Source organism: Piliocolobus tephrosceles, chromosome 8, assembly GCF_002776525.5.
Source record: "Piliocolobus tephrosceles isolate RC106 chromosome 8, ASM277652v3, whole genome shotgun sequence".
Taxonomy (NCBI): domain Eukaryota; kingdom Metazoa; phylum Chordata; class Mammalia; order Primates; family Cercopithecidae; genus Piliocolobus; species Piliocolobus tephrosceles.
This window is the reverse complement of record NC_045441.1, coordinates 76711119-76730254: the sequence shown is the minus strand read 5'-3', so window position 1 is coordinate 76730254 and position 19136 is coordinate 76711119. Positions and strand designations below refer to the sequence as shown.

At 38.6% G+C, this 19136-nt stretch overlaps 1 protein-coding gene across 1 annotated transcript in view; it reads left to right on the top strand.

Annotated features, from left to right (window-relative positions):
- Positions 1-12356: 12356 nt before the first annotated feature.
- Positions 12357-19136, top strand: part of ASB4 (ankyrin repeat and SOCS box containing 4) — a 56766-nt gene continuing 49986 nt past the window's right edge. Inside the window, exon 1 of the mRNA XM_023226678.3 lies at positions 12357-12608. Within this exon, the coding sequence (XP_023082446.1) occupies positions 12422-12608 (187 nt within the window). The 5' untranslated portion in view covers positions 12357-12421. The remainder of the gene's footprint in view (positions 12609-19136) is intronic.

Here is a 19136-nt window from a genome sequence, read left to right as displayed (position 1 = left end):
TATCATCCCCACTTTAGACGTGAAGGACCCAAGGCACAGACAGGGTAAGCAGTTAAGTCAGGAGAGCAGCTGCCTAGCTGTGAGAGCCACAGGTTTATCCAGGACAATAACAAGCAGTGATGAGTTCCCAGTGGAGCCTGGCTGGGTGTGCAGCTGCTAGGCTTCGTACTGTTTGTCCTTACAATAAACCCCCATTAACGAGGGAAGCACGATTGGTCTCCCCTGCTCTTGCAACCTGAAAGAGCCTATAGAATACAGATGCCATTGTGAATGCTTTTGTAATTTGGAGATTCTTTATTTTTTTTTTTTTTAAATCAATGGAATAATCAGCCTTTTCATGTATCCATAGGGAATTCAGGAGAGGATTGAAGAAGCGGTTCCTGTTTTTGAGGCATTTGCAATCATTGTTGGACAGACAGAACCAACAGATGGGGAACAATGGCCAGGGACTCCAGGCCTGGTTTAAGCAAATGCCGCACTGTGGTCTTTACCTATGAATGGTGTGGAAAATGAGAACAGGGAAGAGGATTTGCTCACTGGCTGTGGAGTTAGGTCAGAAGGGGGATAGAAAGAAGGAACTGGATGGCTTTGGGGACATTTCTTAATCTTTAGGCTTCGCCTTTCTTAACTGAAAATTAAGCCATAAGTTACCTCCAGAACTCTTTCAGTCTTAGCGTTCAGTGGATCTCGATCTTTTCTGTAAAGCTAGATTTTTATGTGTGGCATTTGTGAAAAGTTTGGGCGCACTCATGCTTGATCTGGCCCAGTCCGTAAATCACATGAAGATCACGTTCAATCAGGTAGGAAGACTTTTCTGACTTCACGTTAGCGCCCATGTGTGCTGAACTTTAGTCTTCTCCTTTTCTTGAAAATTCAGTTTAATAATTATCTCTGCCATTTTACACATTTATTTTTCTTGGCTATTTATATTTTCCTTTTGGCGGGTCACATATAAAAATAGGATATACATGGACTGTAGCAGTTGATAATAACTTGTGTGCTTTGATTTTTTAAAGAAACAAAATTTACCAAAAGGGATCTTGCTCACTTACCAATTTGGTTTTTTTATATCTCTGTTTTTGTACGTATCTTTTAACATTGTAAATTATTCTAGCCCCCAACAACTGGACACCTGGTTATGATTGCAGAATGTGCAATTTAAAATCCTGTTTTAAAACTCAGTTTTTGTTTTTCTTTTTGAGACAGGGTCTCATTCTGTCATCCAGACTGGAGTGCAATGATGCAGTCATGGCTCACTGCAGCCTTAACATCCTGGGCTCAAGCAATCCTTCCACCTCAGCCTCCTGAGTAGCTGAAACTATGGGCACATGCCACTTTACCAGGCTAGTTAAAAAAAAAAATTTTTTTAGAGATGAATGTCACCAGGTTGTCCAGGCTGGTCATGAACTCTTGGGGCTCAAGCAGTCCTGCCTCAGCCTTCCGAAGTGCTAGAATTACAGCATGAGCTACCACGCCTCATCTAAAAATTAGTTTTTATATCATTATGCATACCATGTTTTCAACAGTAAAATGGTTTTACCCCAAATAGGCATGTAGTTAAGGTAAAAATTATCTGATATTACTGAACATTGAGATTTAGAAACAGTAATTAAGGAGCAGGGATTCAGGAGATACTTTTGCAGTATGATCCTTAGGACGAGGTGACTTTCTATAACCTGGCAAATGTTCTGTAGAGCCTATAGACAAGCTGTTTTTTATGTATCATGCCTAGACCAGCAACAGTGACATTTAACAAGAACTCAGATCTCACTCAGACTCTGTGAGGTGTGACCCAGCAGTCTGTGTTGTAACAAGCCCTCCAGAGGACTCTGAAGTACCGAAAAATTTGAGAAGGGCTGTCATAATCCAGGCTGTCAACAGAATAGCGTAGGATCATATGCTTTACACTCACTACACTATAGCCAATGACCACCTTTCCTTACATAGTCCCTCCCCATGTCCACCTGGATATAGAATTTAGAAGTAAAATCACAACCCAGAGTATTGGCAGTGGTCAGTGACTCCCCATTGCAGATTGCATTTAATTAATTAATTATTTTTTGAGATGGAGGCTGACTTTGTCACCCAGGCTGGAGTGCAGTGGCTCAATCTTGGCTCACTGCAACCTCCACCTCCTGGGTTCAAGCAATTGTCCTGCCTCAGCCTCCCGAATAGCTGGGACTACAGGTGCGTGCCACCACACCCAGCTGAGTTTTGAATTTAGTAGAGATGGGGTTTCACCATGTTGGCCAGGCTGGTCTCAAACTCCTGACCTCAGGTGATCCACCTGCCTTGGCCTCCCAAAGTGCTGAGATTATAGGCATGAGCCACTGCGCCTGGTCTTGAATTTATTTAATAGTTGAATTGCTCTACTTGCATTCAAGATCTTCTGTCTTTATAAAACCAAATCATGTATTCCAGTGTCATCTTCTATTTTTCCTGCTCATATTCTTTATCTTTTAGTAAAATTGGATGGCCATTCCCTCCTCTGTCTCTAATGCTTGTCATGAGCTGGCAAGGTTGTGAAGAATCTTTAATTAGTGAAGATTTATGGGAGTGCCTTCCTAAATGGCATCACGGTGTAAACAAAGAAATCAAGTCACCTGAACTTCTCCATCTCTATGTATCAAGATCCCAAGATTCTATTTCAAGTACCATTTCCTCTGTGAAATCTTTCTTGATTCCTCAAACAGAATGGTGTGGTCTTTCCTTTTTATAATGCCAGCCCCCTGTGTTTCATATTTCTTGCACAGTAGATTCTGGTCTGCCTTATTGTATAACCGGTGTGGTCTAATTTCATTCGTCTATAAGTTCTTGAGATTGGAGCTGAATCCTACTCATTTATCGGTCCCTACTACGCCTGTCACAGTGTCAGACACCTAATAATAACTCAGTCAATAGTGTTCAAATTGTGGTATGGAGCAGCAGGGCGTCCAGCCCAGCCCAGAGTCATTGGATAGCTTTCAGACAAGGCTGTTAGCTGTGTGAGGTAGGTGCATATTGCATGCTTGTCCCAAACTATTCTCTTGCAGGTGACTGACATTCTTTTTTATATTTAAAAAGAAGATTTATAGAAAGCTCAGAGCCCATGTTTACAGTACAAAATTCACCTATGAGAAATCAAGAAATGGAAGGAAGATCTAGAGGACAAGCCTAGCTTTTTTACCCCCTGGAGCAATCAAGGGGCAGCTACAGACACTAGAAAAGACCAGGGCTGGGAAACGGGAACAAATCTTTGATTTCACAGTCTTGCCTGGGGCCTTGACTGACAGTAGCTGCTGCTTTAACCTCCATCTGTGGCTTCACGCCTTTTTAGAAAGGACTCAGGAAATCACACTCGGGTCTTATAGGGAATATTTTCAGCCTAGGAGAAAAATTGTGACCATGAGAAGCAAGCTTGTCTTGCTTTCCCATACCCAAAGACAGAGACTCATAAGACAACGGTCTGTAAAGAATCTGGAGATACACAGTACGAAACATATTTAGCTTATTATTTTGAATGTTCTTTTTAATACCATTGTAGCAAAAACAAACAACAAATGGACAACCCACTCCTCCTCCAAACAATGTTTAATTTATGTATTTGTTAGATTCATATTGAAATTCATTTTATGAAATCATAAACCCATGGCAAATTCTCAGTAGAGAAATTCATTGTAGGAAAATATGATCAGGAAAGATATGGTTTACGTGGATTAAAACAAAGTTTTTAAAATACATATTTGTGATTTAATCTGGATCACGTTTTATCCGCATTGCCTCGGATTTTTTTTCCCCCCAGGATACTGCAGCTGTTCTTCCGTGTTCATTTATCGAGGAACACTGCCATCATGTGGCCTGACGTGTTAACACAGTCACTAAAAGACAACTAGCAGCACGGTTTTAATTTTTATTCTCGCTCTAGAAAAATGTTTGTGGCTTTAAAATGTGCTTCGTCGTTTGAAGCTGTGTTTGCTAATACCTTTCTGAAACGGCATCCTTAAAATATTTACCAAAGGATCAACTCTATGTCACCTTTTGAATTTCTCAAGTATATAGTTATCACATCAAAAAATATATAAAATAATAATTGAACATTGCTCATTTTATAAATTTGTCAAGTTTTCACAAGTTTATCTAGTGTAAAAAGAGCGGAATACTTTTCTTATATACACTAGTGTGGCTGCTTATTTTTTCTTTACACTGTCAGTTTAGGGAGGGGAGATACAAAACTATAGAAAACTACAGAGAGGCAGCGTAGTGTAGTTCAGAAACTAAAGTATGAAGCTTGATATTAGGTTGGAGTCTTCGCTTTGTGACTAAATAATTATGCAATTTTGTGCAAACATGTAAGCGAGATGGCCTCAGTGCTTTTTTTCTTAAATGAGAAGATTCGATACTCTTAACAAGAACCTTTTTTGCTATAATTCTGTGATTCTACAAGCAAAATTAAATTCTTTTAAAAAGCAAGAGTGTTGTTTCTCTTTAGGTATACTATTTTTCTGTGGTTTTCTGAAAATATGTGCCCCCTTTCTCTGCACTCCTTTTTCCCATTCCTAACTACAGCTTTGTCTGCATAATTTGTTGTGCAATTTTTTTTTTCCTGCAAGGTCCCATAGTTTTGGCATTCTGCTGAGGATTACTCCAGCTCAGTTTTCATGAATTAGATAGTTCCATAGTGTAAAATAAAACTGATGAATCTTTGCAGTTGGTAAACAACTTATTGGCTTCTGACAACTGTGGGTGTAAAAAGAATGTTAGAAAAGACAATTCAGAGGACAGTCCAATTTCTTTACCCCCTGAAAGGGAAGGATGATTTTTTTCTCTTACTGCACCTCTGCATCATAAATTTGTCAAAAGTAAAAAGAGAATGCAAATGCTGCCTGAAGTACAATTGTGAGGTTAATGTTCTGATGAGACAAACTTATGGTAAATTATTCCCTCGAGTTAATGTTGTGAAGTGTGTAACTGGGTGAGGGATGGAAATACAAACTGGTGTTGATGTTTAAACTGTGCTGGATGGCATGCAAATGCAGGTTAGTTGCTAGGAGACCTGGAACACAGAGCTAATGCACCCTCTGTGGGGCAGGGATGTTTGATCTCAAGAAACCTTGTCTTTCACAGTCAAAGATGACATTAAATGAATAGTCTGTCAAAATTCAGGTGGGCCAGTGCTTGGTTACTGCTTGTGTCAATCCAACCATTCTGACATCCACCACCTGTAAAGAGAGCTGCTGAAAGGGAACAATCTGGCATCGTGCCAGTGACCAAGATTCTCCGGAAACACTCAGGGTAATTAGCTACGAATTCAGTTTAAATACTCTTACATGAAAGGCAGCTGGTTTGTTCGCTGATACGGGATCCAAGAGGTGGGCAGTAGTGGCTAAATAATCACTTCAGCATTCCAGAGAGAGGGATGCCAGGCCACAAATAGAGTTGCAAGCGAAGATGTGCTTGCGTAGGACTTTGGACCTTCCCGTTTACCAAGCAATCATTTCTGCCATTTGTGGGGATTGTTGAACAGATTTTATGCTAAACACACATGTTCCCAGTATGTAAGACTGAGAATAAATACGCCGAACTTTAGAGCTGAAGCATGTTAGTAGTTCTTCCAGCGCCCCCCACTGCTTGAAGACAGAACCTTAATCAGTCTGTGGACAAGGGCAGCCCATAACATGGCTTCCACAGGGAAGACTTTCAAAAAACTTCAGCAAGGTCTTCTGCCCTTGCAAAATAGTGTTAATCTTTGCCAATGTCCAGGACACTGTGTTCCATAAGGGAGAAAAAAGCCCTAAAGGCTGAGGAGTGGGTCTAGTAGGTCTCATTTTACTTACAGGAAAGAAGTCACTGAGAGGTATTTTGAATTATTGGAAACATACAGCTATGACCACCAGAGCTGGGAACACGATCCAGGTGTCTCAGTCTGACGGTCTTTCACCCTAACACCACTTAGTATTTCTCAGGAAAAATTGTGATGTTCTGTTAGTCCACTGATACAAACAACAGTAATAATTTGTAACTTTCCTATAATGCTTCACAATATGCAAAGCACGTTTATATACGTTGTTTCATGTGATTTTTACAACCCTGGTAATTATTCTTATGAAATAGCATGCTTAGTCCACAGAATTGATCTGTTTTGTTATAAAAGTATAGTTTTAATTGTACTAGCTTGCTGGCTCTTTATTATAATATTGTGGCCATGCCCCCAAATCAAGATGTGGAAGTGGAGGAGACTTTTCTTACTTGTGGGTCCACAGGAGCACACCTTGTTCTGATCTATACAAGGGTGGCATATGGTGTGGCTGCAATCCTAGACCTTAACCAGTTTACTTTTCTTGGTAGCACATATTACCATGTGACAAACTATATATCTTACTGTCTGTTTTTTTTGTCTGCTCCCTTGCAGCCCCTCCACTAGTATAAAAGCTCCATAAAGGTAAAGATTTTAACATGTTTTCTTTGTGTATCTGCAGTACTTAGAAAAAGTACTGGTGGTAGCTAAGATGGACCCCATTGATTCTCACTTCCTTGTTTTCACAACTGTAACAAAATCCTCTCTCACACTGAATCAGGGCTAGTCAATGTGACCATAGGATATGATAGACATCGTGGTGTATGACTTACTAGGTTAGGTCATAAAAGATGTTACAGCTTCCAACTGGCTGTCCTGGATCTTTCTTTCTGGGAGAAACAAGCTGCCATGTTGTGAGGATACTCAAGCAGCCCGTGGAGAGAACTACCTGGACACAAACCACATACCCAGTATCAACTTGTTAGCTAAGTGACTGAGCCACTTTTAAAGGGGATTGTCTAACCCCCGACCTTTGTGTCTTTAGTTTGAGGCCTCAGACATCATAGAGCAGAGACAAGCCTTTCCCACTGTGTCCAGATCCACAGAAACCATGAGAGATAATAAGTGATGACTGTTGCTTTAAGCCAATACATTTTGAGGTTATTTGCTATGCAGCAAAAGATGACTAATACAGTGTCTGGCTCATAGTAAGTTCCCAATAAATATTTATTGAATGAAGGGCTAAATGTGAGTCAATTTCTTACTAGATTACTCAGTGATCAAATAGAATATCTAATTAACCTGAATAAAACCATATAAAAATCCATTTGAGCAAGAGAACATTGGTTGGGAGTCTCAAGATCTAGGCTTGAGTGTTATATCTGCTGCTTATTTGCTATTTGACCTTGTATAATTCATTTACAGTCTTTGATTCTTAGTTCCCCTGATCTGTAAACTAGAAATAATGATAACAATTAAAATTACACCACAAATAATACCTCCTGCCTTGAGGAGCCTTGTTGACATTGTGAACTTCTGGATCAGACCTCCGCTGAAACCCAAACACTACAACTGGAAATTTCCATTATAGAAACCAATAAATCTTTACTGTTTAAATCAGTTCCAGTTGCTGGTGTTACTTACAAACAAAGGCATCTTTATACTAAGTACTAACACTAACATATAAAAGAATAGCAAAAAAGAAAAAGAAAAAAAAGAGAAAAAATCCAACCAGATGACGTGTAATGAGTAAGATGCTACATATTAGAGAAGTATAACAGATGAGAAGAAAGGGATGTCAGACCACCTAATCATCCATTTCTGTAATAGCAAGGACATCCTAATTCAGCTACTGGGAAAGTCAGGAGGCCCAAGGGGTTCTATTGCCACAGAAATTCTAGTTTCCAATTCTAGCTGGCTTCAAATTTCTTCCCTATAGTTGCATTTGATAAGTGATTGTGGCTTAGTAGCATCAAATTCATGTTTAAATGCTATGATAAACCAAGGAGCCATTTGTGTTCCAGAGAAGATACTCCAAGTAGACAGATTATGTTGTACACAGACAAGCAGCTGGGACTTCGTGCCTGCTGTCTCAGCCATGGGTTCCCAGAGAGTGCACGAGGGTCTTAAGGGCCACTTGCCACAACATCATTGCCTTGTCAGAAAGATCTTCATACTATTTCAAGAGCAAAGGACACTGTTCTGGACATGTCATGACACAGTAATAAAAAGCTCATCTTATAGGATGGAGAGTTTTCATTTTTAAGAGCTGAGGAGACAGGAATTTCTGACAGGCCTGACTACGCAGTGTGAAACATGACCACTGTGTAATTTGACCTCCTGAGGTGACTTGAAGCAGTGGAGGCAGGTCTCAAACCTGCTATTAGCATTGGTGGCATTGCTTCCTATGTTAGAAGGATTTTGATGGGCAATTTAATTAAGCTGCTATTTGCTTTGTAGGTGCAAATAATCTGTAAGTTGTATCCTTTGCTGCTCAGGTAAATCGATCAATTGATTTTTAGCAGAATTATATAGATAACATTTTCAACTTGATACATTTTTTAAATGAAAATTTGCTTTGTTTTCTTGGATTATTCCACCAAGTTTAGATCTAGGATTTATTTATATAGCTATGGGACAAGACTGAAATAGCTTCTGTGGGAAAAATTATAGCCATCTCTTTAGGCTAAAATTTAAAATTTTAGTTGTATCCAGATATTAAAGCAATGCTTTAAAATTTCATTCTGAAGTCATGTTCCCTGTGGCCTTCGACCTTGAGGGCCAAGTTTTGAAGTTTGCCAACCCGAGGAAGGACCATCTGTGCATTGATCAGGTTTAAGTCTCAATGCAGACACTTAGAAAGAGAGCCGTTGTGAGACTCAAGCATTAGGAAAATGAGGATATTTCTAAATCACCTTATCTCCTTATTTAGCATTTCAAGGACCATGCTTGAAGGACTCACGTCATAGGGTTTCTTTCACAAGGCAAAGATGATAACCATTCCACCTCTGGAGGGAGATCAATAGACTTGCTGACACAGGGAGAAAAGGAAAAGCTAGAGAGGCAGTAAATAGTTCAACTGGACCCTTGTAGCTAGGAAGGCTAGAAGCCTTGATGGATTATGAGAGGATATATAGGCTCATCCAGGGGTCAGATGGCATGTACTCAGCCCTCCTCACACACTTCTTCCAAGGTTGAACTTTAATGGGATGGGGGGTGGTTTAGAAACAACCAGAGATGCCTGAGGAAGTTCGAGGCCACTGAGGTTAGCGGCTCAGCATTAGAGAGAATGTAGACCCCTTGGAAACTTCGTTCCTTAGCTTAGGGCTATGTCTATTCTGGCCCTAAGAAGATGGCAAGAAGGTGGCACAATGGAAGATGACTTGTTCTTCATCGTCCTTGTCAGCCAACGGGCTGCAGTGTTTGAGGACATCAAAACTGTAGTCAAATGACCAGAATCATATACTCCAGTAGCCAGATAAGACCAAGTTAGTGAGGACTCATTCTACCACGGAGATATCAGGGAGGGTCCAGAGGACAATGAGTCCATCTGAGGACCCCCTTGCCTTTCAGTCACCGTGAAGTCTTGTAAGGTGCATTCTTACTGCTGACTGCTATTCACTTGATACACGTGGTCTGGCCATACTGGTAATTTATGACAAAAGTCTCTTCCAACTAATACCAGTTGTTAAATATTAGCATTGTGAATATTGTTCCTCCATGTATTCCACATTCCCTGAAACTCTCTTAGGTGGAAAGCCTGAACTCTCAAACACAGAGAATTTTATTCAAAGAGACTGATCATTTACCTAAAGAGACTGCTAAATATTTGGATCAGATTAACACATCAGGTTGGACCAAAATTAAATTGTCCTTCTTTTTGCCACTAAGTTAGGTGTGGAGACCCATAATGGGGGTCAGATCAAATGATTAGATATAAACAAACTGTATTATTTTTGTATGAAATTCAGTATATTTGCAACTTTGTGACAAATTCCAGTGTATAGGAAATGGAGACTATCTAGGGATTCCCGTTGCCACTTAAATCTGTTAGTGAGCTAAGTTACACATGGGCAGGGGTTTTTGTGTTTGTTCACTGCTGTATCTGCAGTGCCCGGAATAAGTGTCTGGCAAATGGTAGATACTCGATGGGTATACGTGGAAAGAACCATAACAATAAAATAAAACAGACTTGCAAAGTGCTCTCTAAGAATGCCAATACAATTTCAACAAAAGCACTGTGTCACAGAGAGTCAGTTGGGAGCCAATCCCTTGGTTGAGGAAGTATTTCCATATATGGCTCTTTTTGTTGTTGCTATTTTTCAAAAATTATATAATTTAACATTTTCAAAAATTGTAAAATGTTTAACATTAAAAAGTAGAAAAAAAAATTGGCAGAGCACAGTGCCTCATGCCTGTAATCCTAGCACTTTGGATGGCCGAGGCAGGAGGTTCACTTAAACTTAGGAGTTGGAGATCAGCCTGGGCAACATGGCAAAACCCTGTCTCTTCAAAGAATCATACAAAATTTAGCCAGGTGTGTTGGTTGCATGCCTGTAGTCCTAACTACTCCAGAGGCTGAGGTGGGAGGATGGCTTGAGCCTGAGAAGCAAAGGTTGCAGTGAGCCCAGATTGCACCACTCCATTCCAATCTGGGCGACAGAGTGAGACCCTGTCTCAAAATAAAATAACAAACAAACCTAATCTACAGTATTAGAAGTTAAGACATATTGTTATCTCTGTGAGGCAGGTGTTTTGATTAGAAGAGGAAATAAAGGGGGCTTCAGGTAAACTTGAACTAGTCTATGATTTAACCTCATTGTTGATTACATGAATGTGTTCACTGAAGATTTGACAAGCTGTATACCTATAACTTGTCAATTTCTTGCATTTATATTACACATCAATAAAACAAGTTTAAAGTTATGTTGTGATTTGCATCATTTACTTACATACTTAAGTAAGTTCTAAGAATCAAACAGTATCATTGTAAGTTTTTTTAAGTCATGTTCTTAATTATTCTGCAGAAAGTTTGCACTAGTTTTGACTTCCACAAACAATATAAAATGCAATTTATTTGCATTCTCTTTAGTACTTGCCATTATAGTTTTCCTAATTTTTAATTATTTTATGTAAGAAAAATTAAGTATATACTTTTCTCTCCAACTTTTTATTTGAAAAATTTCAAACTTACAGAAAAGCTGAAAGAATAGTGTAATGGACACCAATATATCCCTTATTAGATTCACCAACTCTCTAAGTTTTTGCCACACTTGCTATTCTCTGTTTCTATTTATACATACATGTATATATATGTATATGTATATATACACGTGTGTATATATTACACATGTGTGTATATATGTATATACATATATACGTATACATGTACATATATACATGCATGTGTAAATAGAATACATATATACACACACATCTATCTGCATTTCTGAGCTATTTTTAAAGAAGTTTTAGACATCATGACAATTTATCCCTTAGTGTATCACTTAAGGGTAAGAATATTTTTCTACATAACCACAACACATTTATCATTACACTTCTATATTGTCAAGTAATATCTAGTCCACGATTATAGTTCCACAATTGTCCCAATACTGTCTTTTCTAGCTGATTAAAAAACAGGATTCAATAAAGTTCATTCACATGTTGCATTTAGCTGTTTTATCTCTTCAGTTTCTTTTTTACCTAAAACAGTCTCTGCCTCTGACCATCCCCCCTCACCCGGCTTTTCATGATATTAAAATTTTTCAAGTCTAGGTCGCTTGAAAACCTCTTGTTTGTCTTCAAATATGTATGACCGTGGTTGATTTTACAAACTCATACTGCAAAATTATTACAGGTTTTTAGAAGTACATGTATCGGCCGGGCGCGGTGGCTCAAGCCTGTAATCCCAGCACTTTGGGAGGCCGAGACGGGCGGATCACGAGGTCAGGAGATGAGACCATCCTGGCTAACACTGTGAAACCCCGTCTCTACCAAAAAATACAGAAAAACTAGCAGGGCGAGGTGGCGGGCGCCTGTAGTCCCAGCTACTCCGGAGGCTGAGGCAGGAGAATAGCGTGAACCCGGGAGGCGGAGCTTGCAGTGAGCTGAGATCCGGCCACTGCACTCCAGCCTGGACGACAGAGCAAGACTCCGTCTCAAAAAAAAAAAAAAAAAAAAAAAAAAAAAGAAGTACATGTATCAACAACTGTAACAGATTTTCATTTTTGGATATTGGTTAGTCAGAGCAAGACACTGGATCTCCAGCCAGGCACCAGATGTTTTCATTGAGGGGAAAAAAAAGAGCATTAAGAGCTTTTAAATCTTATATTATTACTTTGATCATATAAGAAATAATTGTGACATTTCGTGCTTGGAAATGTATCACAGGGGCTTTCCTTCATATTGACACTATATATTACTGAATGGATCAGTTAATATATAACCAGTTTAAAGGACCTGAAAATGTAGTGACAGCCAAGAAGGATATTTTGAAGTTTGAAATGATCCCTATATAAATAGAACGGATCAGCATAACTTTGGGATAAAATTAGCTGACAGTTTGTGGACTCTCCAGCATGCGCCTGTTTGCTTGGTGCTGTTCTCTTGATAAATCACAACAAAGCTTCCAGAAGGAGAGGAAGGATGGACGGCACCACTGCCCCTGTCACTAAATCTGGAGCTGCCAAGTTAGTTAAGAGAAATTTCCTTGAGGCTCTAAAGTCCAATGACTTCGGAAAATTGAAGACTATTTTAATCCAAAGGCAAATAGATGTGGACACTGTTTTTGAAGTCGAAGATGAGAATATGGTTTTGGCATCTTATAAACAAGGTAAAAACATATAGGTGCTATTGTAAAACTGGTAGAAAATGATTTTTTTTAAAAAAAAATGCAGTGTCAGTTATCCACTCTAAACACTAGCTTGTATTGTTTCTTTAAGTATTCATTTTAAAAATATTTCTAAATTGATATTTTCTTTCTTTTTAAACTAAAACACATGATGGGCTGATATATATGTATAAGTTGTGTCTCTCCTTTTCTTTTCCCACCCTTGGGCCTAGGACTTGAAATCCCAGACAATCATTTTTAGCAACGCACTCTCTGTTTTTAACTTTTCTTCTGACTATGATGATATAGAAGGAAGAAAACATTTCTAGATTATGGCTAAGCAGATTGTTGAAACCGTATCTTAGACAATGTACCTGGTTTAAAAACAGGCTGCTAATTCTCCATTAACAGCCACTTAAAGATATATCCTCTCTATGTCCATGTGGATGAAAAAGAGGACTCTCCCCAGCATTTGGAGGGTTAATAAATGGATACAGCAGTGTCACAGGACCTTGATGGTCTTCATCATTTTAATGAGTTTTCAGTTCAGGCACAAAAGCTGAATTCAGCAAAACCAAAAAGTTAACTTTTTTCCTGGACTACAATAATTGTTCAAAATTGTAGATAAGTTTAATACAGAGTACCTGCCTTATAAAGACCTAAGGAAAACAAATTAGAACTTTTTTTTACCAAGGAATTTTCTGGAACCCATGCTTAATAAATCGGAAATAAATTAGAGTTCCACTGATTCTGATTTCCCAAATCAACTGGCTAATGGAGGGGAACGTGAGCAGTTAGATCATCTGGTGAGCATACTGCAAACATGCTGCTCAACATCACTAATGTTTAATACAATATAGATGTTAAGGTCTTGTGTATAGCATTTAGAGACAGTCATTATTTTCATGTTTAAAGATGATTTCAGGTCATATATAAATCATTATAATCCATTTCCAAATACAAATGCTAATGGTACATTATATATTTCTTCATTAATTTACTGTCCTCTGTCAGTTCTGAGGGAAGTATAGAAGAGTTGAAGCTAGTTACTGTGTTTATGATTTTTACTCAAAGGCTTTATAATATTTTCACATTAGTGGCATTAATATATTGATGGGAAGACAAAGAAGGGATTTATTTTTTAAAAAGTTTATGGGGTCTCAGAAAGAAAATTTGTATATGCTACATAATTAGATTGCTTTCATCTTATAACTTTGTTCAGTGATAGAATGTCTGAATGCTAAACTAATTTTAAAGATGTTTTTAAAAAGCTTATAATTCTGCCTAGGGTGAAATAACTCAGGTTCAAGTCAGTAGGTAAGTTATTTGACCCTGAGTTGAAAACACTGTCTACTCTCATCTCCTGAGCAAGTCAAGTTGCACAGATTGTGCAAAGTTTCTGAGGATATAAGAAACGAAGTTTTAGGTGCAGGCTCTAGGGAAGTGGAGGGGAGTGGGGGAGTTGGTTCTCCTGCTTCCACTGGTGTCATCACCTTTGAAGGAAAAGAAAATACATTTTAAATTATTCTTGTCAATGTGAGCTGACTCCTACGGTCCTCATAGAGCTAAATTTTCATTCACATGAATTGAGGTGTTTTCATAGTGTTAGGACTGTGGGATGTGGCTTTCAATTAAGGAGATAGCAAATCATACCCTCTGGAAAAGGAAAAGAACAGTTCCATTCTTAAGTATGCCAGGTGGATGTTTGCACAGAACTAGTAAAATCTGTGGTCTTACTTTTAGGGTTTATGCAGGAAATTTGTGTCTGTGCATTCATGTGTAGAAAGAAACACACTACTCTGTTTACTATGAGTATGGGCATAAGGAACTGTCTCTTTAGTCTTAAATCCAGGTTAAGACCTCATCTTTCTTAAAAGTTTCTTCAAATTTTTTTCACATGCTTCCAGCCTTATCATCGATCCTTTTAAACTTAGGAATGGAAAGTTAGGAATGGAAGTGATAAATAGAATCCTAGCTGCTAGAGATCTAAGTGGTTATATCAATTTCTTAAGTCATAAAGTCATTGTCAGGCAACAGCGTGGAGCTGAGCAGTCTATAGGGGTTAGTTAGTTCTTTTCTAAATAGTTCAAAGGAATAGGACCCATTTCTATGTGGTCGTAAAGGGTATGTGGCTGGATTAAAGTTTGTGAGACTTTATTAAATCAAAGGAGAAGTTTTGGACATTGGACGCTGTTGAACCGCTACATACTGCTCTTTGATTTTTTTTAAAGCACTTTTGAAAAGCTCTACACAGAAGTGCATGAATAAGTGTGCAACTTGATTACTTTTCACAGAATAACAAACCTATGTAGCCAACATCCAGATGAGGAAACAGAACATTCCTGTTTACTTTTAAAGTGTGGGAATCTTCAGGTTTCAGTTATTTTTGGCTTAATAAGAAAGACAATGTGCAAAACCTGTAACAAATCTCATGCTACTCTTAAATTTCCTTGTGTAATCAATACTAAAATTCTATATTCAACATTTGATAGTCCTATAGAAAATGAAAAGTACTACAATCAATTCTAAACCATTCTTATTTATTTAGAACATACAGCATTTTTATACGATTTAAAAATTAACTAAATTTTGTCCCAAAATATAGTCCATCTAAGCCTATATGAAAGTCAGTGTATAATTTTTGAAAAGGGAACTCAGAACTCTGCTGGCAAATAAATCACCTAAAATCTAAATAGTGCTCCCCAAATTTACAATCTAGTTGGCACACCAGTAATCAAAAGTTGAGCTCATAAGCAAATATGAAATGTGGATTTTGTGAGGAAGACAGAATAAAGCTATTGGATTACAAATAAGTCTGGAAGCTCATTTCTGCTTTCCTCTGTAGCACTGGGCCCATCTCATTGAGTATCTTCTCTTTCCAGTTTGACAGAAAACAGAGTTTGTGTTCAAACTGTGGATCCTATCTTTCTTCAGCACCTAATCACGATTCTTAAAGTTAGAGAGTTCTCACTTTACTTTTCTAAGTTATTTTAAGCTTCATAATAAAATCTTCAGATGAAATCATGTTTTATTAATTTAAAGAAATTTTCCTCACATTTTGTAAAGCAAACATTTAACATGTGCTGGTTGGCATTTGAGAGACCTCCCTGGGAATGGCGGAGAGAATGGGTCTTAAAAGCAAAAACAAGTAAACAAAAATTGCGTTTACCAGGTGATCACTTTAAAATAAAAATGATACAAAGAAAACATAAAGAACAACTTTCTAACTGCCAAATGCAGTAAGTCATTGAAAGTCAAGGGATGTCAGTGATATAAAATTTATTATGAGCCAAGCATAAAATAAATGTTTAAAGAAAACACAAAGGTCCCTTCTGTTGGTTTTCACTGGTGAACTCCATACTGGAAACATGAAGGACTGTCCATAAAACTGTTGTCAAAGGCTTTACCAACTACACAGCTTGATCTTCCTTCAGATGTATGAGCTTTGGCTCATAAATGATACGGGCAGATTTTCATACTTATCTCTTTGGTAGGAAACTCCCTAGTCAGCAAGGTTCATCGGAGTCCTTTTATTAATCAGGGTAATGCACTTTAAGTACTTCGTTTATGGCCCATAGCCACTGATTCCTTGGTTGGTGGTCATATTTTTAATTAAAATAACCAATGAATGATTTCACTTGAAAACTTTCTGGCAGGTACTCTATCTACTTTACTAAGTAGTAACTTATATCCAAATATCATTAAAGCTCTTATTTCCACTCTCTGAATGAATAATTTCTTTATCACCTAATTTTCCTCTTTGCCAGAAATTCACTCTCCCGCTTTCCCATTTCCATCCTAGGGTTCTTTTCCTTTCTTCGATGTTCAAACTTTTTTCTTTTACATTTTACACCTCAAACTTGCTTTTTCCCCTGCTTCCCAGGGGAACTTTGAGTTATCTGGAAAATATTAGCTATTAAAAAATAGCCAAGAATTGTGCTTCAGTCTGTAATCCTTCAGGACTGTGTAAATACATGGACACAGGCAGAGCAAATGTCTGCTAATCCAGCCACGAGCAGTGTGTGTAACCTTTGGCTGTAATAACAGAGGCTTCTCGTGCGTGGGGTTCTTTTGACTCAGATAACATTATAGTTGATAACTGTTGCAGAGCCCAGGCTTAGCTGAAGGTTTACCAGAAATGTGTACATCCTCTCCAAATGCTGGAGCAGAACCAAGCCCTTCTTCCAAAAGAAGGCCCAAACACTTTGCTCCTTGTTATATTTCTAGGCAGCTTTCTACCCAGCTATTGGGGCCATATCTCTTTGGTTTCAGATTTAAATTAAGCACACACACACGCATGCGTGCACAAGGGGCCATATCTCTTTGGTTTCAGATTTAAATTAAGCACACACACACGCGTGCGTGCACGCACACACATACACACACACAGGATTAGTCTGCGTATTTTTTTTTCCAGCGATAAAACTTCTAAAATTCCTTTAGAACTTTTAGCTGCAAGTGATATCAATTTGGAGGTAAACTGCATGTAGCCTTCGTATCATAGATGGCTATTTAAAGATTGGGGGCGATGGAGTTTGAGAGTTAGAGTTGGTTCTGTCAGTACTTGTTATATGAACATGAACACTTTATACTACTTAACCTCTTCCAGACTGATTATCTTCATTTGTAAAATGGAAGCTTTGACAAGATCCTCTCTAAGTTCAGATTCCTGCATGCAGATAATTAATCATATTATGCAGGTGAAACTGTAAACAGATTGTGTATCATGGTCAAAGCCACATGCGCATAGCCTGTATTTGGAAGTTCCTGTGGGTTTTGTACATAGGGGAAATAATATGTATTTTTCTTTTCTTTTTAGTGAGCTTCTTACTCAAACAGAACTCTTCTGCAAGGAGTTGTCACTGCACACAGACTGTAGACATGGGATAGTGTGTGAGTGGTTTACATTAGAGGGAGGCAGCCGCTGCTTCACCACCCACCCCCAGCTCCCATGGGCTTGGTTTCCTGGTTCTGCCTCACCTCTGTCCTTTGTGCAGTCTAAACATATAGTAAAAGGGCAGCCTGAAATCTGCAGAGGTGAACAGAGAGGGGCTTTGAAAGACAAATATTAGGAATAAATTACATTCTAGGTTTCGAAGTCCTGGGAAAATTTTGCTGTGGGAAGAAGGGAGTGTGTAAAAAGTGAATCTGCCTGATCAGTTAATTGTGTTTCTAGCATGCTGTGATCATTGGTGGTTATATTTTGGGGGACAAATTCTGATCTCTTGACATATCAGCATCAGCACAAGATTGTGAACAGGCACAGCCTCATCTGTGGTTTTTGAAGATAGTTTTACTTGTGGTTTGGTTCTCCATGACAGTAAGTGTGTTTACTTCCACACTTACTACACAACGACCTATAGGCCCCACCTCATTTTAAAGTTATGATTGTACGTTCATGTCCCTTTTGCCAGGGGCTGCTCTTTTCTCTGCTCAAAGCAGCAGGCTTTCCTGATATGCTTGGGGCTGAATTATTCAACAATCCCTCCCCCCCACATTACCACCAAAGTTTTGCAACATAGCCTCCAGATACACTTCAGTACACCCTAAACCATAGCCTGCAATCTGTCCTCTTCCCATTTCTCCACTTCAGCTCCCCAGGGGCAGCCACTAAGGTTTCCTGTTGCCACCTACCTACACACACTCCTATCTTAGGAGAGGTGAGTTGTAGCCACAACTCCATTCTGGGAGTTGGCTGATTTCCAGGACTTGGTAGTCTGTGAGCCTGATTGACCAGTTAATGTTTATGATTACAGGAGATGCAGAAAAAACTGACTGAGAGGCCAAGGATGACTGATTCACATAATACCTGGGCAGGATAAATTCTTTAGGTGCTACTGGCAAGTTAGGAGGAGGAAAAAAATTCAACTAGCAAATGCATTTCCACATCAGAGATGTGAAATATTATAGATGAATTGTGGATCTTCTTCCTTTCCTTGTGATTTGCGAGGCAGGCTTGGAGGTAATTCTATTCTGCTTCCACAAAGACAAAGACAAAGACAGATAGAAATTCTGCATTGCGGGTATTCTGAGTCTGTGAGTTTGGATTGAGGCAGGCAACTCATGGCTCTAGCAGGATGAAAAAGTGGCAGTTTTCTCATCTGGAAAATGAAAGGCTTGGACTGGATAATCTTCCCTCCAGTGCTGACATTCTGTGTTTCTTTGATTTTACATCAAAATGGTGTTTTCTTAATCAGCTCTCTGCTGCTTCCTTTCTGGGATCATTTTTCTTCCCATTGCAGAAGCAGGCGCAAGTTTCCAATCAGTTGTCACAGAGAGCTGCGTAATTTTTGCTGTTAATCAGCAGGCAAAACACACCCTGGTTTTCAGACCTGGAACCAACTTCTTAGGCAGTTAGAGAAGACTGTTTTTGCCAATTGCTTTTTGAGGAAATCTGAGTATTAAAATGACTGATTAAGTATTGATGTTAATATGATTCATTCATCATCAAAAGCAAGCTGCATAACATACAGCTTAAGAACTCTGCTTCGAACAGAGATTCAACTTACATAACTCAATAGAGATGTATAA